Raw genomic sequence first — 24607 nt, 5'->3', positions numbered from 1 at the left:
ATAGATACATTTAATTGAGACAATTTTCATGAAACAGTCCTGACTCATTCTATACACAGTGCATACTGGTATATGTTCTATTCCAGTGGAACCCTTAAAACAATAAATCCTGGTTCTGATCAAATAATGTGACTTCACATCTCCCTGCAGGTGAGGACTTGCCATCAGGCATCTGGAGCAGGATTCCAACCAGTGTTCCTTCACTTACCCAGCCTTGAGTTTTAAAATGCACTTAGTAACAGAATGATATGTTGCCTGAGATTTGTTGTAAAGTATAGTAAACCCCTGATTTATGAATGAGGTCCATTCTGGGAGAATGTTCATAAGTTAGATTCGTTCATAAGTCTGACAAAGTGAGTCTTATACACCTTTAGCACGAATATACAATGTAAATCATAAAAAACAAACACACACAATTACTGCACACTATCACACTGTACAGTAAACACACAGCAGCATAACTGTGACAAAGTCGAGCAGACACATAAGCTACTTCTGTGATTTGTTCGCATCTTATGAATGTTCATAATGCAAGGTCCAGTCATACCTGTGAAAGCTCACAACTCAAATGTTCATAACTCAGGGACTTAACATACCAACAAAACAAGACAAAAAAGGATAGATAGGCCTGGGGAATGTTGCTGTGTCCATAGACTTGCTGATAGCTTTGAAGGTTTGTGATATCTTTCTCTCTACTGTTGTATATTTTTTTAATTTTCTGAGATAAAGTTAAAAAAGAACATCGCAGGAAAATAATATATCATCTATTTTTCTTGAAAGAACAGAATAAAATTATACTTCATATGTTTGTAAAGCATGTATTTGTCCAGACTGAACACTTCAAGGGGTCTGTTTTTGAAGGCTACAGATACATTTAAGTGTTTGGGTCTGAAATTTTCAGTAGATGGATTGTGTTAGTTTGTCCCTCCCTTGACTTTTGCTTCTTCTGTTGAGTGAAGAGGAAGAGATTCTTGCCCAGAAACTCCAGCCCCTGTCAGAAGCCATGGAGGGCCACCCTGAACACCTGAACGGTCTCTCCAGGGCTGAGAATTTCTCAGACCAACCAAAGAGGTTCAGCACCAGCAAGGCTGCAAGCAGTGAACTGGGTGGGACTGTCGTGGCACAGTTGAAAACTCTGTAGTAAAAGGAAGGGATGATACCTTGTCATTTTCTCCTCTAGGCATATAAAATATTCCACTAACTGTCTCTTTGTCCCCTCTTCTTCCAGGTTTGGACAGTGCCAGCAGGTATGTCTAGGCTTTGTGATTCTTATTTTCCACCTTGAGATATCTTTGCAAGGAAAGGAGGGAGTCATGAAAAAATGCCCTGAATTTTCCAAGTCATCATGTAGCAGGGAAGATTTGACTGAGTTTAGGGGTGTTTTTATTTAGGGTGCTTTTAGTTGGGATGGTCTGCTTTGTTCTCCTTTCCAGTATGCCCTCCAGTTCTGAATGAAGCTTGCTGTCAGTATCAAGACCCTTGAAAATTCCATGCTGCCATCTTTCTCTGTAGCCCCAAGTTAGCCATGCTTGGGAAGACTTTACACACACCAGGCCACAAGCCTCAGGCTCGCTCAGCCCGTAGTCTGAGGCACTTTCTCTCCTGTATGTGAGGTCCAGAACTAGGCCTTGATACACAGGGTGAGCCAGCTGTCTACTGTGAGCAGAGCTTACACAGTTACACAGATGCATACTTACTCTTGTGACCTGTCTGTAATGAAGAATGACAGAGACACTAATTCAGATTTCAAGGCTAGGAGAACCCTTTCTGCAGACTCCATATTTGAGCTCATACCTATGAATTGTAATTTTATCAGGCAAAGAAAAAACCAAAGAGAATGTGTTCCAAATGGAAGGAACAGCGTGTGTGAGCTCTGAAAGGAGAGGGCCTGTGGGGCCCAGAGGGCCACTGGTGTGGCACAGACAATGTGACAGTGTCTTCTGAGGGCCCACAGGGAGCTGGAGCCAGCTCACTTAAGGTCATCTTACAAGACTATTTTAATCTTAAGAGAGTGGAAAGCATGTGGAAAACTGTGGGGCTTCAAGTATTATAATTTATGTCTTTGAAAGATTAACTACACTTGCTGAGTAGGATTGGATTAGAGGGGGGCTGTGAGAGCAGGGGGTGCCAGCTGGGTGCCTTGAGAACAGAAGTGCAGATAAATGTCACTCTGGATGGAGATAAGGACAGAGAAGCATCGAGAAGAGCCCCGGAGCTCTGACTCAAGACACTGAGCAAACTGTAGAGAAAAGCTTCTGCTCTTGCTTGCCCCTAATCTGTAAGCTTTTGTGAGCCCTGCAATCTGTGCTTCTGAGCAGAATGTTTGTGAGTAACCAGATGATCACTCTGTCCCTTCTCCTCCCTCCATACCCACCACCACACCTCAGGTCCTTTGTGAGAGGAACAAAGGCCCCCAATGCAGACATCAGGAGGGAGGTGACCAATGGAATCACAAAGGGGCTGAAACTGGACAGCATGGAGACAATGGCCGGAAGTAAGACTAGCCTACACAAAAGTGGCTCTCTGGCCTGGGTCGCAAACAGCCCATCACATGAGCCTAAACCAGAGCTATGTGGGGACTCCCCCAGAAAGGTCCTACAGACTCCCCTTCTACAGAAGACTCCCAGCACCATCACTCTGCAGGCCTCAAAAGTCCAGGCAGAACCCAGAGCACCAGCCGTGGGGGCTCTGTCTCTTTCCGGAGAAGAGAAGAAGAGACCAGCTGCTGCCCGGCCAAGCACCCTCCCCACCAGATGGTCTGGCCTGGAAAGCCCAGAAGTTGTGAGCACAGTTGCCACTCGGAAAACCCCCATGGAGAGCCAGAGAGAGTCAACATTGCCCCAGTTTGAGAGCAAGCCCCAAAGCCTGGAAGTCTGTGAACATGAAGCAGTCAAGTTCAGGTGTGATGGTGAGTAGAGCTGGTGAAGTTCCCGGCTCCCAGAAGCCAGGCCCTTAATGGCCACTCCACTGCTTCAGCACCTCCTATATCCACCCACTCCCTTCATGAGTCCCACACAATGGCGTCTTCCAGGGGTCTTCCCTTCAGGAGGACTTAATCTAGAAAAGGCCTTCATTCTGGAGAGACAACAACATTGGTCTGTTGTTGCTTGTAAAGTGCAGCATCAGCCCTGTGCCCTAATTTGTACCACCCTAGAAGGAACATGACCCTCACCATTGCCATCATCAGAACACCAATGGCCATTTCCTCCTCTCTCTTCCTCTTCCTGGCCTTGGCCAACCATCCCACTCACATTCCCCTTCCCCAGGACTTTGACTCATCTTTATTCTCTTGGAGGGTGAGGTCAGGTTAAGGAAGTAGCGGGAGTGGGAAGGAGCCCCACCCCGCCCGAGCAGTTTCTCCCACTTGGAAAGCACAGTGTGCCTCCCTCGGACAGAGGGCCTCATGTTCTTCACCTGCCTATAGTTTCAGGGTTCCCGAAACCTGAAGTGGCCTGGTTCCTGGAAGGCATGCCTGTGCGGACAAGAGAAGGCACCACTGAAGTTTATGAGGATGGGGGATCCTATTACTTCTGCCTTCTGAGAGCCCGGACCAGAGACAGTGGACGGTACAGCTGCACAGCTTCCAACAGCCGAGGCCAGGTGTCCTGCAGCTGGACCCTCCGAGTGGAAAGTAAGTGCATCCCTCCCAGACCCCAGCTTCTCAGGGGTGCTTCACATGTTGCAATTGCTTCAGCTCCTAAGCTGTGCTTCCAAAGGCTCCAGCGGAACATCATTCCCACCTACTTGCCAAAGCCTAATATATTGCTCCTGGTGGGAGGTTTCTGTTGTTGTTGTTGTTGGTTTTGTTTGTTTGCTTGTTTGTTTATGCTGGGCATTGAACCCAGAGCCTTGGCACTGAGCTACATTCCCAGCTCATTTTTTTGGCAGGTTTGCAAGTAGGCAATCTGAGAGTATTATTCAGTTCGGGCTGTTGATTGGCTGCTGCCCTGTAACCCATCTCTACAGATGCACCAACATTCCTGCATCAAAACAGGTTGCTGTACTGTGTGTAGTATCTCAAATGTTCTCTGTTTTGTTATTCTTAAAGCCTTAGGATCTCTAAGATGCCACCAAAACACCCTGCACTGTCAAAGGTTTTATTAATACAATATTTTATTAAATGAAATTGCACAGCAGGACATATGGCATATTTAGGGTTTAAACTATAAAAGTGGGCGTGTATAGGTATTTTTCTGACCGTTTCTCAAGTTGTGATTTTTCACAATTAGTAGGAACTCTAGGAATGTAACCCCTGTGAATTTAAGGGGTCCACTGTAAATACATTTTCTTTATCCATGGATCTTTTGATGGGCATATGGACCATTTCCAAGATTTAGCTATTATAAATTGGGCTGCTATAAACATAGTTATGCATATATCACTGTGATATGATGCTTTTAACTCCTTCAGGAAGATACCGAGGAAGGGGACAGCTGGGTCAAATGGAACCTCTAGTTTTAGTTTTTGTGGTTTTTTTTTTGTTTTTTTTTTTTGTTTTGTTTTTCTCCGGTACCGGGAACCGAACTCACGACCTTGTGCTTGCCAGGCAGGCGCTTTTGCCGCTGAGCTAAATCCCCAGCCCCAAAGTTTAGTTTTAGTTTTTTGAGGAGTGCCCATACTGATTTTCATAGTGATTGTACTAATTTACATTCCCACCAACAATAGCAAAGAGTTCCTTTTTCCCCATAGCCTCACCAGCATTTGTTACTGGATGATTTCTTGATGACAGCTGTTCTTTCTGGAGTAAGATGGAGTCTCAACATTGCTTGGCCCCTTCTGAGTGAGTTTAGGATTGTTTCTGCGTCTTCTATTCTGTTCCACTGATACTCAGGTCTATTTTTTCCTGCTAGTATGGTGCTGTTTTTGTCATGGTAGCTTTCCAGTATAACTTCAAATCAGGAATTGTGATGCCCCCTGCCTTGCCCTTGTTGTTAAGAATTATTTTTGCTATTCTTGGTGTCTTCTGGTTCCATATGAACTTTAGGATTATTTTCTCCAGTTTTTTGAAGTATGCTATTGGTATTTTGATTTGGAATGTATTAAATCTGTGTAATAGTTTTGGGAAGTGTGCCTATTTTCACTGTATTGATTCTGCTTATCCAAGAACAGGGAATGTCTTTCCATTTTTTTATATGCTCTTCAATCTCCTTCTTCAGAGTACTATAATTTTCAATATAAAAGTCTTTTACTTCCTTCACTAGATTAATTCCTAAGTATTTTTTATTCTATTGTGAAAGATATGGATTCCCTAATTTGTGTCTCAATGAGTTTATTTATGTGCAGGAATGTTACTGACTTTTGAGTGTTGACTTTGTGTCCAGCTATGCTACTATATTTGGTTATTAAATCTAGAAGTCTTTTGGTGATTTTGGGTCTTCTGTGTAGAATACCATGTCATCCACAAATAATGATAATTTAACTTCTTCCTTTCTGATCTTTATTCATTTTATTTCTTTCTCTAGTGTAATTGCTCTAGATGTTTCCAGAATTATATTGAGTAAGAGTGGTGATAGGGGGTATCCCTGCCTTGTTCCTGATTTTAGAGTGAAAGCTTTCAGTTTTTGTTCATTTATGCAATACTAAATGCTAAACATAATAGTTAGTTGTTGGTTTGTCATAAACGGCTTTTATCAGATTGAGATGAAGACCATCTATTCCAATTTTCTGTAGGGTTTTTATCAAGAATGTGTGTTGGACTTGGTCAAAGCTCTTTCTACAGCTATTGAGATGATCATGTGGTTTTTATCCTTGGCTCTGTTAATATAGTGTATTATATTTTTTGATTTGCATATATTGAACCATCCCTGCATTCCTGGAATGAATTCTACTTGGTTATGGTATATAATCTTCTTGATGATTTGCTGTACTCTGCTTGCCAGTTTCTTATTCAAGATTTTTGCCTTTGTGTTCATTAGGGAGGTTGGCCTGTAGTTCTCTTTTCTGGTTGGATCCTTATCTGCTTTTGCTATCAGGGTAATGCTTGCTTCCAGTTTGGGAACACTGCTTCCTTTTCAATTTCATTAAAGAGTTTAAGGAGTAGTGGCGTCAGATCTTCTCTAAATTTCTCGTAGATTTTTTTTAATCAGGGTTATTTGGAGTTCCATATGCCTCACTTAGTGTGTGTCAAATTCTCTTTCCTTGCTTGGGAAATTTTCTGCTGTTGCTTCTGTGAACAGGTTTTTTTATATCATTTGTGCTATCTCCTCCTTTGTCATTGACTCCAGTGAATCTTGTGTTACTCTTCTATGCATCATCTAGCCTCTGTTGGATTGATTTTTCATGGACCCTTGCTATTTTTAAGAAATCTTACTTTTTATGATCACTAACCTCAATCCTGTCTTCTAGATCTGATCATCTGTCTTCAAATTGGTTATTCTACTTCATATATTTCAATGGAATTTTTAATCTCCTGGATATCTGTTTGAACCTGTCTATGGATTCCATTTCTTTACTATGTTGGACATTCATGGTTTCCATCATTTTCCTAAATTCCTTTACTTTTTATCTGTATCTACTCTAGATTCACTATGTCCTCCATGTCCTTTATTGTGGTCATTGTTTCTGTAGTTATCTGAGAAATTATTTTTCCTTTGATTTTTTCCTATAGCCTCATTCATCTGCTTTGTTACTTTCATTGTTACCACTTCAGAGACACAAGATGGGTGGCTTTTGAATTGTTCCACCTCATTGCCCCCTGGGTTTGACTTTGACAAGCTGGAAGTCTGGGGTTGCATCTTGTTTTTGTGTCTTCTCATTCTATTTTCTTTTAGTTTAATTCCTGAGTTGATGGTTATAAATTGCTTATGGTAGGTAGCTTTATTGCTAGTATCCAGAATCTTAAATTACTGTTTCTCAGAGGTGTCTTCCAGGTATAAGTGGCTTTTGGATTTTGTGTCTTTTGCAAGATCCTACCTCTTCAATTTATTGTGAATGAGAAATTCCTGCCTCTTTGTCCTAGTCCCTGGTTCTTTGGCACTACCCTATAGTATTGTTTATGACCTTCAGGCAATCTCAGTCTTGGCATACAAGGAACAACTAATTAGAATAATTATGTCACCTTGGCAAGAGTAGTACAATCAGCAATAACAATAGTGTCAAAGACAGCCTAGAAAATGACAAATAGTGGTAACTTTTAATTTGCCACCTTTAATATATGGACAAGATTTGCAGCTATATAACAAAATCTAAAACAAACCAGAAAATTGTATACAGAAAATATCTTCTCAGTATGGCAATTTTCCCCTCAGGGGAGAAAACTTTTAAAAGGTTAGGGTAAAAATAGAGAAATAAAAGAAGAGAAAGAGATTAGGAGCAAGGCTGGAGGACAATGGAAGATTATGCAAGCTTTGGGAAAGTAGTAAAGAAGACAGAAGGAAAAAGAAGAACCAGAAACAAGAATAACAATAAAAACAGAAAAAAACCAAAAATTTAAAAAACTAGAAACAATATTTACACTTATAAAAATAATAAGAACACACAAGAAAAAGGGTTGAGGGGAGTAAAGAAAGGAAGAAAAGAAGGAGAAAAAGTCTGCTTTAGCACTTGTCTCAGCTGTCACTGGCAGACAGAGGGGGCAAACAGAACCCAGCTCTGTGTTGATTAATCCCAGCAAGCCAGCAGTAGAATTATTATGGGGTAGTGGATAATCCCAGCAAACCTATACCTTTAGTTCCACTGAAGTTTAGGCTACTTCTGGTTTCTGGCTATGAGGCTGGAACAAAAGCTGTTTACCCTGCAACGCTCTGGGTGCCTCCCTCCTACAGGCTTGACCTCCACTCCCTGACCTCCTGCTAGCTTGAAGTTGGCTGTACCTCACTCTGACACTGGGAGCTGCTAGATGAAGCCAACCTGAAGCTTCTCTGAGTTTTAAGTTCATTTGGCCCCTTTCCAAAGTGGTGATTGGCCAATTGCCCTCTTCTAGGAGATATCTAAACCAGAAAAGCTCACCAGCCACTGCAGTTTGCAGCATCTACTGCTCCCTTCTACTGGTACTTTTCTCCATGGAGCCTGCTAGGGTCACCAGTAGTCACTGTGCATTTGCAGTTTTGAGCTGCTCTTCCCATGCAGTAAACTAGGACTCAGAGAGAAAGTGCCTCTTTCCATGTCCCTCTTCTATGCTGAAGGCTCTCTCCCTGCTCTCCCTGTGGGCTTCAGTTCTCACTTCAGATCATTTCTGGGTCCATTTTCCTCCTTCTCTTACTCATGTTGCTATATTCCAGGGTCTGGACTCCAAATCTCAGAGAAGCTGTTTCTCTGCTGCTCACCACTCCAGCATCTTCCTGGAAGCTCCCTGATTCTTTGTGTTGTTTTCTTAGTCTCAGTTGCATTAATTTCTGCTCTAATCTTTGTAATCTCCTTTCCCATATGAGCTTTGGGTTTAACTTGCTCTTCTTTTTCTAGAACCTTGAGATTCAAAATAGGTTATTTACTTGAGTTTTCTCTGGGTTTTTTTTTTTTTATATGCATGGGAATTCACTCATGTTCCCAGGCCCCAGCCATTCTGAACCCTTGACCTGGGTGGAGGCACAAACCACACTTGGAAAATCAAACACATGTGAATCTTTGTCATTTTATTTCATTTCATTTCATTTCATTTCATTTCATTTCATTTCATTTCATGGAACTGGAAAAATAATCAAAATAATTTAAAATTAAAATATCCCTATTGTGGTCCTGTGGTGTTGACAAGTAAAAATGCAGTAACAAGACTGTGTGGTCACTGGTAGGACATGCAGGAGAAGAGAAGAGATGCTAGAAAGTAGAGTTACAACAAGCAGGAGCGAAGGGGATATCTCAGGATGCCCCAGGAAAGCAAATGCCACAAGCAGACAGGAGATGCCTGAGCCACAGTGAGGAAAAGGCCCCCTGGTCCTGCACACCCCTGAACTAGGGGGCCTTGTGACCATGGGAGGCCCCTGCCAGGTAGTCTGCCTTGAGCTCCGGGTGCCTGGGGCTGCTGCTTCCTAAGCATGAAGGTAGAAAGGGCACAGGTAGGCTATGGAGGAAGCCTGGTGCTGAGGGCAGCGTGCTGTCAGCCTGTGAGGCCTGAGGTAGCTCCAGTCAGTCACCACGTTGGGCAAGTAGTGGTCTGAGATGACTGTCTGTTCTTTCATCCTCACAGAGCCGGCTGCCATGAAGGTGGCTCCCTCCTTCTCCAGTGTCCTGAAGGACTGCACGGTCATTGAGGGCCAGGATTTTGTGCTGCAGTGCTCCGTGCAGGGGAGCCCAGTGCCCCAAATCACTTGGCTACTCAATGGTGAGTCCCCTGCCTCACCCAACCCCTCAAGCCCTTTGACCCTGCCTTAATTCTCACATCTCACTTTGCACCATGTACCCTTTAGGAGCACAGGGCGCAGAAAACGCAGGAATCAAGTCTGCTGCCAGCTGGCTGGGCATGTTTGCAAACTTCCAGAACCTTGTATCTTCATCTGCATGGTGTCAGTACTGTCACTGGCCTTGCAGGGTACTGGCTTTGAAATCAAATATATAAAGTGGTCAGTTAGATCCTTGACAGGTAGATGCATGAGCAATTTAACGTCTTCCTCTGGTCAGACTCAGAACAGGTCCTCATTAAGTATTTGTTCAGTCAATACATAAACATGTACATGAACAATTTAATGAGCCCCACTAGAAGTTGTTCAAGGAATCTTGCCTTTTACTTAATGGTAGGTGCTTGTGAGGTTCACAGACTAGTAATTCTTTGTTATGTTAATTATAATCCTATAAAAGCATGCCAACTCTTTTCTGGTTCTTAGCCAAGTAAGTCCTTTGAAGAAAATTGATCACCAAATATTATCACCCTTCTCTTTTTAAAAAAAATCTTTCAATTTCAAAAGTGTACAACAACTCTGATTTGATAACAGGACAATCCATTCAATGGATGAGCCTGGGCAGGGCCTGCATTGGGGAGAATGGACAAGCATCCACTGAGAGTCAGGAGGCCCGGGATGCTGGTCCTTTTCTACCACAGAGCAGTAAATGGGGGACCTGGGGCACCCACTTCATCTCTTTGGTACTTGCTTCAGTATGGGTGGGGAACAGGAAGAGAGAAGGTTCAGGATCTCAGCCAGCTTTCCTGTTGATAAAATATGCTCCTCAGCGACAGCAGCCATGACTTGTGCACCATACACTCCCCAGGTGTGTCCTTGCGCATGCCACATTGTCTGTGAACCTTCCATGTTGGTATAGTTTGCTCATGCTTTGAGTGGGAGGGTGCTGTGTACCCTTACCATATAGTCATTTTGGGTAGTTAAGTGAGAACTGAGGTCTGTCTTCCTGCCACACCTCAGGTAAGGACAGAACTCTTATAAGGGCCTGGGATTATTAAAAGACACAGCCCCCTTTTCCTTCTTTTCCTTGCAGTGAGAGCAGGGTATGGACACAAGGACTAATCATGTACCTGAGGAAGGGTTTCCCTTCTGGCTCAGGGCTTCCCTGCCCAGCTCAGAGTGTAGAAAAGTGGTGATAAATCTATGGCATGTGTGCCACAGTGAACTATTAATTTTCACTGAATGCTCTAAAAGGTTCACCATCACTGGTCTAGAGCAAGGGTGAACACCCATTCCTCTGAAGGGTCAGATAGTAAATCTCTTCAGCTTCTGCAGTCACTCAGCCTCTGTGACAGCTCCTCCACTCCATCATCACAGCTTAAAAATAGCATAGACAGTATTTGAATGAATGAGTATGGCTGTGTCATAATAAAGCTTTATTTATGATCACTGAAATGTGAATTCGGTGTAGTTTTCATGTGTCTTGAAATTTTCCTCTTTTCACTATTTTCAGCCATTTAAAATATGTAAAAATTACTCTTAGCTGGTAAGTTCTCCAGAAACAGGCCAGATTCAGTCCAAGGGCTGTGGTTTAGTTTGTATCCTGGTTTACACTCCTCAGGGCTGAATCCTTGGTAGGTCACCCTTCCCACTAGAGGGCGGTCATGTTCAAATTGGGTTTCCTTGGTTTCAGCTCTGGTCCAACCCAGTGTCCCTGCTGAGTTTCAAGACTCCCAGATTTGAAGTGCCCTGAACCCACAGCTCTTTTTGGGGAGCCTCCATTTCCTCCCTGGTTGTGGGGCTGAAATGAATTTCACTCCAATAAGTGGAGAGCTCTCACAGAGCTTGCCAGTGCACGTTTGGACTGCAGAGGCTCACTGACGACAGTCAGGGAATGTGCTGGTGATTTCAAGGAAGAGGTTTTGGGGATGTCATTGTCACAAAGAATAAAAGCAAGGAGCCATATCCAGGCCCTTCCGTGGCAGGACCCCAGCCCCTGCCTTTTCCCACCCTGCTTCATTTCATAGAGTGCGGTGGGTTGGGAAGTCCATCTTCCCTCCAGCCGTGGCGTGTGCGTGGCTGCCTCTTGCCAGACTGTTGCGGAGACATGAAGCGTTGCTATGTGCAGAAGAAAACACTGCATTGCGGGCAGAGCATTTCTTTCTGTACTGTCTCCCTCCCTACCACCCACCCCCGAGTTTATGAAGTGCAAACCAGGACCGCAGGGCCTGGCAAGGAAAGGGACTGACAGTTGCTTCCTATGTGGCAAACGGACACATTCCTGCTCTAACGCCAGAGTCTGCAGTAATGAGATCATTTTTTTTCCCCCTAGAAATAAAAGGTCATGTCCCGGAGTGATAAAATCTCAGGAACATATAATGTTAAGGAAACTACTAAAGTTCCCTGTAAGCATTTCTATCTGCATGCAGGACTTTAATCAAAGATCAAGGACTTCTCATAGAAGACCGGTCATTCTTCCTTCCCTATAGTTGTCTTTTCCATGATGCTGAGATGCACCTAACTGCACAGGAGAAATAAAACTAATTGAAAAACTGGGGTGCTTTCTGATAAATATCCACAATGGAAGAGGGAATCTTTGTTTCTGGAGACACCTAAAAGGAGCTGGGAGCCACATGTTCAGTCTGGGCAAGGTCTGCTCTGCCAGAACCTGGGCCAGGGGCCAAAGGACTCTGTAAGATTCTTTCCAGGCACTGAATTCTGTGAAGTTGAGAATATGGAATGGAGACTATTTTACTTAACACAGATTGCCCAGATCTGTGTCTCTTTCCCGCCTGCCTTCCAGATTCCTCCAGAATCCTTTCCCTTTGTGTTTCCAGCCCCAGCCTTGTCCACCATGGGCCTGGGCGAGCCCCAGCGTTGGCCCTGCTGAGGACAGGGCCCCTGTCCTGTCCCAGGTGCTCCCTGTCTCACCCTCCCTGTGCTTCCCTCCCCAGGGCAGCCTATCCAGTACGCGCACTCCACCTGCCGGGCTGGCGTGGCTGAGCTCCGGGTCCAGGACACTCTGCCAGAGGACGATGGCATCTATACCTGTCTGGCTGAGAACGCCTCAGGCCAAGTGTCCTGCAGCGCCAGGGTCACTGTCCATGGTAAGAGCCTCCAGGCCTCTCGCTGAAAGCACCTTTCCTGCAGACAGGTCCAGTAGCTCTGGAGAAAGGACACTTGTAGAAAACAGTACGGTTGGCCCAGATCCAGGGAGGTGCACATGGCATTACTCCAGTCCACGGACGGCAGGCACTGCTGCCACAGGGGAGAGGCTCTGGGAAACTCCTGGGGACAGAGAGGTGCCTTGGAAAGCCTATGCCCGACGGAAGTTCACACTGACAAGGGTCTGCCACAGAGCGAGCCAGTCCCCCACCTCTTTGTCCTGCTGGGGCCATGGGAAATGCCAGGGAAAGAGGCAAGAGACCCTGGCCCCCATGCTCCCAAGGGCCCCCCAAACTCCTGCCCCAGTAGGAAGAAAACTACCCACTCTACAAGAAGACCTCGGAGGCGGTCTCACAAATGCGCAGCTGCGCACTGGGAACAAAGTGTGGGCACTGAGGCTTTGGAGGACTGCGAGTTGCCCCTTCCTCTGCCCTTGCTCCTCCCACCACCCCCTGCTCACTTTTGCATCACCAGCCTGGAGCCCGGTAATCTGATTATCACAGGCATCCATTGATCAGCCAAGTGCTTAGTTCCTAGGAGTCACAGGAGCCACAGACTCTAGACGCATCCACCTGGGCTGTGGGATTGGTGGGCACAGCAGCAGTTCCTGGGGAGGTGCTTCTTGGGTCTGGGCCTTCAGGTAAGCCTGACTTTCACCCTCGCCTTAGGGCCCCCAGCGCCTGAGCACGACTGGGTCCTCTGGTGCAGGACTGCATGCAGTGTGCCTGCTTTCCCATTGGGCTAGCAGCAGACCACACCTCCTCTGTCTTTGTCCCCCCCACCTCAGGCCCTGAGAAAGAGCCCCTGCAGTGGGAGCAGCCACCCCGTGGGAGCTGCAGGAGATGGCTTTCCAGAAAGGAAAAGGAGTATAGCCCGCTCTTTAACCTCTCCTGTGGCACCTGCTGAGGCCCTCCACAGCTCAGGGGTGGAGCTGTGCCTGCTTTACACAGAAAGATCTAGAGGTGTTACAAAGTCAGTGTCACCCAGCCAAGTGCCCCATGCTGGCAGCACAGCTGGCCTTCTGAGGCAGGCTTTGGGATGGTGACACCTGGGCTCATCCTGTTGCTGCCCTTTTTCGGAGTGCATCTCCCCTGGCCCAGAGAGAGAGCTGGCCAATGTGGGGTGGGCCCCATCCATCCCTTATGGACAAAGGAACTTGTACCCGTGGAGCATGTGGCCCACACTGGCTCTCTGAGGCTCCCAGCTGCGAGTAGACCCAGCTTTCTCTGAAGAGGTACCCTGACATGGAGTCCTGTCTCAGTGAGCCAGCCCACCCCTTCCTTCCAGGAAGCCCTCTATGCTCCAGCCAGAGCCATGCTGGCCCCCAGGAGCTTCTGAGCCAAGGTTCTGGTGTGTACTTTTATCCCATTTGTCCTATGTTCTAATTCTATGGCTTGGGGTCCTCAGGAGACTGTGCTGCAGGATTTCTGAGGAAGCAAGAACAGCTCAGAGCCTGGTCTCCTTGGGCCAAAGGAGCAGCCCTCCCTGACCCTTCCCAGCAGGGGGCTCTTCTCTGAGGTCCCCAGCCACCATCCCCAAGTCAGGCTGTGAATGGCACATGGCTCCCAGCTGCACTGCTATGCCTTCTTTCTGACGCTTCCTTGCCAGCTTCCCCCACCCCCCCCCCGCCAAGACCACAGCTAATCCAGCACCTGCCCTGAGTTGTCTTTGCTTAGACTGGATTAGACAGAGCCAGCTGAGCTAATTGCGGAGCTGGGGTCCCTGGATGAGTGCTCAAGATCTCTTGGAAGCTATTCTCCTGAGTCCTGGGGTGACTGATCGCCCATGCGGGTGTGTTGGAGAGCAGCAGGAGAGACGCCCTGGCAAGAACCCTGTGGGACTCGGGGTTCGCTCTTAGCAGCCTGCGCGTGTGAGCAGCCTCTCAGCGGGGGGATTTATGGCCCATCAAGCCAGACAGCCTCAGATACCATAAATGGTGAAGAAGGCTGGGAGACGCAGCTGCACTGAGACCCAGCGGCATGTGGGCTGCCTCTGCCTGGGGTTGGCAGAGGGAGCCTGGCACAGGGACACCCCTGGCCCTATGCCCAGGCCCTCAGCAGGCTCGAGTCTGTGGCCTGCACCGTCCTCAGCAGTGGAGTTCTTCTTGCTGACTTGGCTGCTTTTCTGGCTCCAAGCTCTCAGGAGCCAGTGGGGACACTTGTTCCCTACTGCCTTCTGGCTGCTTCTTAGCATGGCACCTGGCCGTGACAGGGAACGTGAAAGGGGAAGGATTGCTTGGCATGAAGCCTGCTGTCCACTGACTGGCCCTGCCACTTGGAGTTCACTCCCAGGCCTCACTGACTCTTCAGTGAGCTGGAGATCAGAAGAGCTGCTCACAGTAATGCGAGGATCAAATGAAGGAAGGAAGGGAGGAATAAAGGAATGAATATGTGGTGTTCCCAGAACAAGGAAGCACTCAGCTAGTATGTGCCGTTATGACAACTGTCCAACTTTTCCAGGGGATAAGATATATTTTGGCCTGCTCTTCCCCAAGCATTGGCTTGCTATAGTACTGCCTTGCTCTTTAGCAAGAAGAGCAAATTCAGGAAGGGAGATTGGGCAATGACCTAGTCAGACTCCTGCGCTGAATTCCAAGACTCTGACCACAAGATGGCGCCATTCAGCAGTGCATTGCACTCCGGTCTGTCCTACTGGAGGACCTATCTCTAGGGCCAGTTCTGCTAGAGACTGAATTTGACAGTTCAGCAGACGTGGGGACTCCTCATCTCTTCAGCCTTTTCCCAAGGGTTTGCAATCACCCAGGGCATGGGCCCAGCCTCCCCTGGCTGACTCCCACAGATGCCCCTTTCTCTGGGATGCCTTCCCTCTTCCCTTCAGGATGGGTGCTAACACCAGGACTTCCCTTACTACATTTACTACCAATGGATTGTTGTTGAGCACCTGTATTTATTTATTTTTTTTCTTTTATTTTAAAGAGTAAAAGAAGGATAACATAATAATGGGGGGGCTTACCAAATTACAGACAAAGTGGTAGGAAATTATCAATGGTTATTGTTTTACATATTGTTATCTACAAGATAGTTTCTCAGGAAAACAAATAGACAAATAATAGTGAGTTACAGGGGCTGGGGATTTAGCTCAGCGGCACAGTGCCTGCCTGGCAAGTGCAAGGTCGTGAGTTCGATTCCCGGTACCGGAAAAAAAAAAACAAAAACAAAAAAGTTAGAATAGTGAGTTACAGACAAAAGAGGTAGGAGATTATCAAGAGTTGTTGTACTATACTTTGGTATCTTCAAAGTGGCTTCTAAAGAAAATAAATAGAGCTATACATGAGTGACCTATTGAATAATCATTAACTTTTCTCAATGGTTGTTATAGGAAACACATAATAATAGACATGCATCCATTTACGAAATAGGATAGGAACAATACAAACATTGGAGAGTTATGGATAGATTAGTAGGAAAATATCAGTGGCTGCTGTAATACATGGGAGCACCTGTATTTATTTGTGCCAGGTCTGTTCTGAGGAAACTGCAATGCACAGGTAGTACAGGGTCCTGGATCCTGCCTTGACAGTGCTGACATTCCAATGTGGACAGGGCAGTGGTCAGCACCTGCTTCAACTGTGAATGTTGACAGTATTATTGAGAAGATTAGCAGGACATGAGAACAGAGATGGGCAGAAGGGGTGCATTCTTGTTGTGTGATAAAAGAAGCCGTGGAGACTGATGAACTGTGGGAAAGAGTGTTGTAGGTAAGAGGTACAGTGAGTGCAAAAGTCCTGAGGCAGGAACAAGGCTGGCTTATTCCAGGAACAGTAAGATGGCCAGTGTGGCAGGCAGAGGTGATCATGTAGGGCTCTCAGGATCAGTAAAAGGCATTTTATTTAGGAACTTCATTGCAATTTATTGCTTCATTGCTGTAGTCTCCCTGCAGGAAGGCCCATGTGTTCCTTACTACTTGTGTGGAGCAAGGCCTGCTGTGTGAGCTTGTGTTCAGGGCTCACCAAGGGACAGGCTGAGGTTGGGCTAGTGTCCCTTGTAGTTAGGCAGGCAGTCTCTCAACTTCCTGCTCTGCTAACTAGCTCTTAAAAGCCTCCCAACAAATATGCCTTCTTTCTACCTTAGGCCAGGGAAGAAGAGATCCCCAGAATTAACCAGGCAATGATCCTTTCTGGCCCAAGATGGAGCCTATCAGGATGATTACTCCAAATCCCTGCAGTGCCCAGGAACATCTGAACTATCTTAAGTCTCTAATTGGACTAAGTCATTGGAAGGGGGTTTCCTTGGGCTAGAATATTTTAAATCTATCTTCCCCTGGGGTGACTTTGTCAAGGTTAGCATTCCTAAGTGACTACATTGATTAATAATCTGCTAATTGTGCTCATCTTGCCACAGTTCCTCAGCCTAATGGTTTGTTTATTTAACTGCAGGCCTGCTGGGGCCTATTAGAGGCTGCTAAGGACAGATGATGTGGTTAAGTTTAAAAAGAAAGAGAACTAATCTCGTATAAAAATAAAAATCAACAGGCCTGTGTATCAGGTGTTTGTTTGGATGAAGAGCCCCTAAGGAAGATAGCAGGTCCAACGAAGGCAGCTGTGTGCGCCATGCTGCAGGCCTCAGAGAGAGCTGGTGTCTTTTCCAGGCAGCATCAGACATCCGGAGCCCTCGGTCTCCCCATGCTGTGATCAGGTCCTGCGGATACTGCATGGTCTGCCCAGTTGCCTGACCTCTGCTCTCCGTGAGCTTTGCAACACGGACAGCTTGTTACGTGCTTATGTTGTTTAAAGAGAAATTCACTGAGGCAGGGTCAACAGTGATTTTAACCTGTCTTTTGAAAATATATTAAGAAATTTAGTCTACCCAAAATATCAGTTCTTTTAAACTCTAAGAAGATAAGCAGTTACTAAAATGTTAAGTCAGTCTATAAACAGTATTTCATACAACATAAGCACATAACAAGTTGTCTGTGTTGCAAAGCTCACAAAGAGCAGAGGTCAGGCAACTGGGCAGACCATGCAGTATCCACAGGACCTGATCACAGTATTTTAGTTTTCTATAGGTTGAATCCAGAATAGGATTTGCGCAGCAGGCGTATCCTTCATGTCACAAAGAGATGTACAAGTGTAGATGTGTATATTTGTGCACGTATCACAGATCTGGAGCCTCATTGTAGCAAGTGGACAATTACAGAGACTTCCGTCTACTTCTACAGACCATAGTAGGTCATATCTACCATTTCCTTGCTTTTGAAGACCTCAGTCAAGAATGCAGTCCAGAATCAAAGCACTGCACCCTCAGTAGCAAAACAAGGCCTGGGTTTTGATACTGTGACAAGGAGTGTGGTTTCCAGGCCCGCTGTCAGGGACACTGGGTGGTTTGGATGTTACACCTTCGTGCTTAGCATGGGTTATGCCTTCTAAGACTAGAAGATGGCCATGGTTGCAGCAATCCCTGTCTCCCTTCTAGCCACCCTGTCATTACTGGCTAGGGGGCTTCAGAAAGCGGCTAGTTGACCAGCAAAAGTTGACCAGTAGAGTAAAAATGATTGTAAGGAGAAGTTCAGAATTAAGTTGCTTTTCATACTAATCTCTCAGAAAGAAAAGGAAAGACCATGAAGGAGAAAACAAGGAGCGCTCTTGTTGTATACAGGGTGACACCGAGGCGACCAGCACAAAGCCTTAGAAGACTCCATGTCCAAGGGAGCAGATGGCTCCAGTTTTGCAGAACAAGTTATCCTGGCTGTTGTGTTAGAACTGGTACAAAAGGCAACAAATTTCTCTTATCATTTGACTATTAAACTCATTCTCTAAATTAGAATTTTCCAAAATGTCATACTGCTTTTTTTTTTTTTTGGTACCAGAAATCAAACTCAGGACCTTGGACTTGCCAGGCAGGTGCTTATGTCACTAAGCTATATCCTCGGCCCTGCATTTGTTTTTAAACTAAAACCACTACCAATTAGTATTTTTAAGAAATAGCTTTGATAGAAAAAGCCTAGTGGTCTAGAAAAGCAGGCTTGTTTTATTTAATTCTCATATCAGCTCCACTACATACTTTGGAACTAACTCCAGATGCAGAAAAGTTGTGTCTGTGAGGCAGAGACAGCTGCCCACAGTAGCCCAGCAGTCATCAGCAGGGCCTGGCCTCAACCGTGTCAGCCCACACACCTTCTGCTTTGCTGCTCTGGGATCCTGATAAGTCTGAGGTTGATGCTTTGGTTTCATGAGAACAAGAATTTAATGTTTCACTTTGTGATTAGGAACCATCTTCAAAAATAACCTCTCACAAGTCAAAAACAGAACAAAAAGTTGTTCCAGGAAGGAACAACTCTGTGGGTCAGCAGACTCACAGAGGGGCGTGAGTGTGTCAGGCAGTCTGTCTCTCCCTCACCTTCCTTTCCCCTGATCCCTCCCTCTCTTTCCCTGTCTTAGTCACTTTCTTATCCCTGGGGCAAAATATCTGACACCTGGGCTTCAAGGAAAGGTCTCCTTTGGCTCACTGCTGAGGACTTTTAGTCTACATTCTGCAGGCTTAAACAGCACGGCAGAAGGGGCTGGACAGAGGAAAGCTGCTCACCTCGTGCCAGGCAGGAAATAGAGGTTGCTAGGGAGGGAAACACTTCCAGGTCTTACCCCCAGTGACCAGCCTCCGACAGGCCCCACTGCCTAAGAGACAGTCAGCCATAGCCTCTGTGACCAATCACCTCTCAAAAGCCCTGCCTGTGAATGCATGAGGCTCCTGGAGGACGCCAAAATATAACCCCTAACACCCTGTATTTCTCCTCTCCTTGTGTCAGATTAATAATCCATTTCTGTCCAGGGTAAACCGGTCCCAAGAACGAAGTACCCACGGATGAATGGAAAAGTAAGAGAAACAAGAAAAACAAAGAGAGGCATAATTCTGGGATCAGGGGGCTTACAGCCTCTTGGACTGCAGCCTTGATTGCCAATCCCAGTAAACTTTTATTGAGAAAGAACAAAGGAAGCAACTGGGCAAATGGGAGGATATCAACCATTTTAGCAAGGACAATACAACTCAATTACCATAGGAATGAGACTTGACTTAGTTAGCCATCGTGTTATCATTCCTTCAGGCATATCTCAGCAAAGCATTTAGTGTTGACCTGGGGCTTTCCACAAGGACACAGGTTCTGTAATCTTTTCCTTTCCACCAATGCTTTTTTTTTCTAGAGATATATTTTTATTTTTTTAATTTATTTTTAAAATAAAAGAAGGAAAACATATTAACAAACAGACATCCATTTACAAAATAACATAAGAACAATACAAAGTTACAGACAAAGTGGTAGGAAATTAACAATGGTTGTTGTATTACATATTGATATCTTTAAAATGGTTTCTCAGAAAAACAGAGACATGCAATATTGATCAAACAAGTAATCATTAACTGTTACTTTCAGTAAAGCACTAGAAGACAGTAGTACAACTATGTTAGCTATCCTGTATATACATACATACATTATTTCCCCTTCTTTCCCTTCTCTTTTCCCACACCCCAGTTGCCCTTTACTTTTGAGCATTTTCCTTTCGTTTCACAATGTCTATCATACCTTCTAGTTTTTATTCACTCTTTCAGGTCTTACACTAGTGAGATAATACATTGCGTACACATGCAGGTCTGATTTATTTCACTTATGAGTATGGTCTCTAATTGTGACCATTTACCTATAAAAGCCTTGAGTTTGTCTTTCTTTATAGCTGAGTAATATTCCATTATATAAAAGTACCACAATTTTTTTTATCCAATCCTCAGTGGACAGACATTTGGGTTGCTTCCACAATTTAGCAATTACAAATTGCGCTGCTGTGAACGTGGGTACACATATATCGCTGTGATATGATGTTTTCAGATCGGGGAAAATACCAAGAAGGGGAATAGCTGGGTTGAATGGGACCTCTAGACCTAGTTTGCTGAGGAATCTCCAAACTGATTTCCACAGTGGTTTTACCAGTCTTCATTCCCACCAGAAGAGTTCCTATTTCTCCACAGCCTCGCCAGCATTTGTTATTGGTTGATTTCTTAATGCTAGCCATTCTTACTGGGGTGAGAGAAAATCTCAATGTTGTTTTAATTTGCATTTCTTGAATGACTCATGATGTTGAACATTTTCTCATGTATTTATTTGCCATTTGTATTTCTTTATCTGAGAAGTGTGTATTCATCTCAGCTGCCCATTTTTGGATTTGGTCTTTGAATTTGTGGGGGGCTGATGTTTTTTAATTCTTTATATGTTTTACGCAGAAGGCTTTTGTGCACCAAGACTTCCTCCAGAACCAAACAATCACATGGCTTGGTCAGGCCTGAGGCAATACATTGAAAGAGTAACTAAAGAATGTCCTCTGCACGTCCTTGTTTTCTCTGTGCTCTCTGTTCTTCCCTTTTTCCTTCTTCCTTCCCTGTCTCAAAACTTTCGTAGCTGTAGTCTTTATAGCCCCATTGTCACTCATCTACAAGCTGCTTTTAGAAGCAGTTTGTTCTTCATCTTAGTTCTTGTCATTTCCAGTGGGGGACAGGCCCAAGTGGGACAGTGGCGGTCAGACTAATGATTGAGTCAGGTGAGTGAATGGAGAATCCCTGGCCAATACAAAAAACTAGACCACCAGTTCCATCCACGTTAGATCCTTAGTCCCAGGCCACTAAGTCATGGCGATGGCCCTTTCTGGGTTCCAGGAAGGAGCCCTCCTGCACTAATTCTCGGCAGACAGCAGGAAACACAGCTGTGGGAAAGCCTCAGTTATATTTAGTCCGGCCTCGTTGGAGCTGGGTAGCTGGTGCTGTGGTCTGTTGTTGGGTCCCTGTGCCCATTCCCTTACTGCCTCTCTCTGGCCTGTGCTCACCCACTCCAGCTGAGGGAGGCCTGGGCCCCCTGCAACAGCGCTGTATCTGGGGCCTCTCACCCCTGGTCCTGGCCCTTCAGCTCCAGCCTGAGGCCAAGATTGTGTTCAGTGAAAGCGAAAGGACAACCCCAGGGGAGCAAACCTCCGACTGATGGCCCTGGGTGTGAACATAGATCTCTGGCCAGGTTCGGGTGATGTGCCTTCGCCTTCCAGGCACAGAGGAAAAGCACCTGGTAGGACCCAGCCAGCCGTGTCCTCCCCCCTGGTGGCCACATCAGCGCCAGGATCTCAGCACAGGCCAGCTTGCTTCTCAGGATCCCAGCTCCCTCCAGTGTACAGTGGAACATGACCCAGCCCCTGTCACCAGGGTGTGGAGATGACTCTGATGGGCCCTGAGCATCCTGTGGAGCAGTAGTGCTGAACTGAGTGACAGACTGGTACGATTCCATCTTAGTGGCAGCGATTACTTCCCTTTCCACCTGGTTCCACGTAAATGTCCTGGTTTGGGGGACTTGTCTCTTTGTAGCCATTGTCAGGCTGAGTTTGCCGAATCAAAAGTCAGCAGGGTGAGGAAAGTCAAAAGGCATTTCTTTTTATACTTACTACCTGCCAGATAGCGTTGTGGCTGCTGTAGGTGACAACAGCTAAAATCCCTGCAGAACTATTGTGTCTACAGTATACAGCACATGGATCGGTATTGCATCATCATCAAGAATTGGGGATAACTGTAGTACCATCTATGCAGTGGACAGAGACTTAGACTTAGAATGTGGAGCTTGCTTCGGATCACAGGGTAACAGCCAGGAGATAAAAACACCAGTTTCCATCTGTCTCTTACCTAATCCACAGAGGGAACATAAAGTGATACAGAGCCTCTGGACCACAGATGATAAGTCAGACTGATTTGTTTCTCATTGGAATGAAATCACACACACACACACACACACACACACACACACACACGAGGGCGCACACTCACTGCCTTCTGCCTGGCTTGTCTCATCTCTGCTTTAGTCTTTCTTGGTTGTCAGGAGTCCAGCGTGTGTGACAGCTGATACTGTGTCCTCCCTGGTGCTGTGAGCTTACCTGGCACCACTGGACATGTCTGGATCCGTTAGAGCATGGTGTCCAGCTTTTTGGCTTGCTTGGGCCACAAAGAGCGAAGAATTGTTTGGGGCTGCATATAAAATTTGTAATATTGTGAATGTATATGTTACAGAATTTCCTTTTAAAATATTTTTATTATAAAATCTAAAAAGATAGTAGCATAAGCATCAGCTAGGGGAATATTTGGCCTTGCCTTTGTGGAATTAGTGCATCCATATCTGCTCTGAAAAGATGAAAAGAGTTACAATTTTTAGTGAGTTCTTAAGACATTCTTCAGGAATTTTTGATCTAATTTTACCCTTTGTGTGCTGTAGCCTTAAAAATAGTTGCTCACAAATGTATCCTTGCCCTGTGTGCTCCCTGCACAGCATTCCTTGGTCACCTTGCAGTCCACACCCAGGGACTGTGCCTTTGAATCATGAACAATATCACCCACAGTCACATAACAACATTAAACGTCATGATTCCGGGGACCATATTACTAGCTCTCTGGCCACATGTGCCCCACAGGTTAGATGTGCCTACTCTAGAAAGAGGCCTTTATTACATCCTGGTGTTGTCATCAGAAAGCCTCGGTATGAGCCCTGGGCCTGCCTGCTGTGACTCTGTCACCTTGGACATGTCCTTTTACCTTAGCACATACCGGTCTCACTACCTGTAAACAGGATGGTGGGTTACAGACTAGCAAGGGCTGCTTTCCTCCGGCTGCCCAGATGAAGCCACTTGCCTGGACCCCAGAGGCCTCCCTGCTCCTCATCCCGCTGCAGTGTGTGTGGAGAAAGGGCTAACAGGTTTTCTCATTCTGAAGAATTCATGATAGCTGAGAGCTCAGCGTGACTCTGCCTGAATTCTGGTCACCCTGGCCCAGTAATTCTGCCTGTACCTTCCGGGGAAGTTCAGTCTGAACAGGAAGTCTGAGAACAGGCTTGCTCTGAGTGTTTACCTCTGCACATTTCATTTTTCCCTTCATTCTTGCTGAAGGCCTTTGAGAAGAAGGAATGGATCAGAGGCAGTGCTGACCTGGATCAAAATGCCTGAGGCCTTTCCCACAAAGTCAGGCACTCTCATCTCCTCCAGAGAGACAGGGAAAGCAAGTTCTCAAGTTGCCTGGAGCTATATCCCAGGATATTTTTAAGCATCCAATTTATATTCCTAACACAACTTGCCTCAGGTCACATAAAAATAAGCCAGCAATCCTTGGGTGAAAGCCCAGGGTCCGTGGCCCTTTCACTGCTGATAAGCCCACCCAGTAACTGAGCTGGGTGGGTAGGGCTGAGCTGATCTTCACACCTATCTGCAGCGCAGATGCTTTCCTTGATGAGAAGTGAAGACAGTCCCCAGCTTGTGATGGTTTTCAATCTAATGGTGGTGTGAAAGCATTATGCCTTCAACAGAAACCATACTTCAGATTTTAGATTTTGATTGTTTCTTGGCTAGCAACATGCAGTATGATACTCTTGAGGTTTTGGGCAGTGGCAGTGACCTGCAGCTTCCAGTGAGCCTAGCAACCCCAAGGGGAAACAGCCCCACTCTGTAGCAGACTGCATTGCTAAGCCAGCAAGCTCAGTAGGTTAGGAGTATTCAGTGCATTTTCCACCTACAGTATTTTCCACTTATCTTCATGAGGACAGAGGAGGACTTGGAGCTTCAGACTGCCCAAAACCAAGATCTGGCCTGAGAGCCTATACTGAATATCAGGTTAAATAAGCTTTAGTTATTGCAGGCTGATCAGGCCCGCAATCTCCCAAGCGAGTGGATGGTGAAGGCTTAAATAAACGAGACAATGGAAATGATTTCAGGGCTCCAGGAGGGACTGATTCTCTTACAGTTTTGATATTCTCTGCGTTTAGCCAAAGACTTCTCTGGGAAGCCCATATTTATTTGGTTTTCCAGCAAAGGAAGATACTCAAGAAAATGCGGGAATCTCACAGGATCTTGGGAGAATTTTCCCAAGTAGGAAATTATGTCAATCAGGAGAACTACCTTATCTTTAGGTTGGTATTTATTGTAGGAGTGTGGAGCCTGCAGCTGCAGTCTTCTTGTAGTTTAATTGGGATTGGAGCCAAACATCCTCAGCTGTGGCCTTATCTTGTCCTTTGAGGCGTCACAGCTTCACAGGCCAATATAGGCCTCAGTGGGGACCAGTGACTCATAGAGGTTTACTTACTATGGGTCTACTGCCCATCTTCAGACAAGGTGCCTAAGCTTTAGACAACTCACAAGTAATCATGGAAAGCCAATT

At 45.7% G+C, this 24607-nt stretch overlaps 1 protein-coding gene across 4 annotated transcripts in view; it reads left to right on the top strand.

Annotated features, from left to right (window-relative positions):
- The window catches only part of Mylk (myosin light chain kinase), a 248001-nt gene that overhangs the window by 131785 nt on the left and 91609 nt on the right, over positions 1-24607 (top strand). For all 4 annotated transcript variants that reach the window (XM_013515195.1, XM_013515193.1, XM_013515194.1 and 1 more), the window contains 5 exons: positions 1229-1247; positions 2388-2908; positions 3425-3631; positions 9122-9256; positions 12224-12376. In XM_013515195.1, coding sequence (XP_013370649.1) covers positions 1229-1247; positions 2388-2908; positions 3425-3631; positions 9122-9256; positions 12224-12376 — 1035 coding nt within the window. The remainder of the gene's footprint in view (positions 1-1228; positions 1248-2387; positions 2909-3424; positions 3632-9121; positions 9257-12223; positions 12377-24607) is intronic.

The sequence above is a fragment of the Chinchilla lanigera genome, unplaced genomic scaffold (genome assembly GCF_000276665.1).
Source record: "Chinchilla lanigera isolate Chin_1 unplaced genomic scaffold, ChiLan1.0 scaffold00026, whole genome shotgun sequence".
In the NCBI taxonomy this organism is placed as follows: domain Eukaryota; kingdom Metazoa; phylum Chordata; class Mammalia; order Rodentia; family Chinchillidae; genus Chinchilla; species Chinchilla lanigera.
This window is presented reverse-complemented; position numbering and strand designations above follow the sequence as displayed.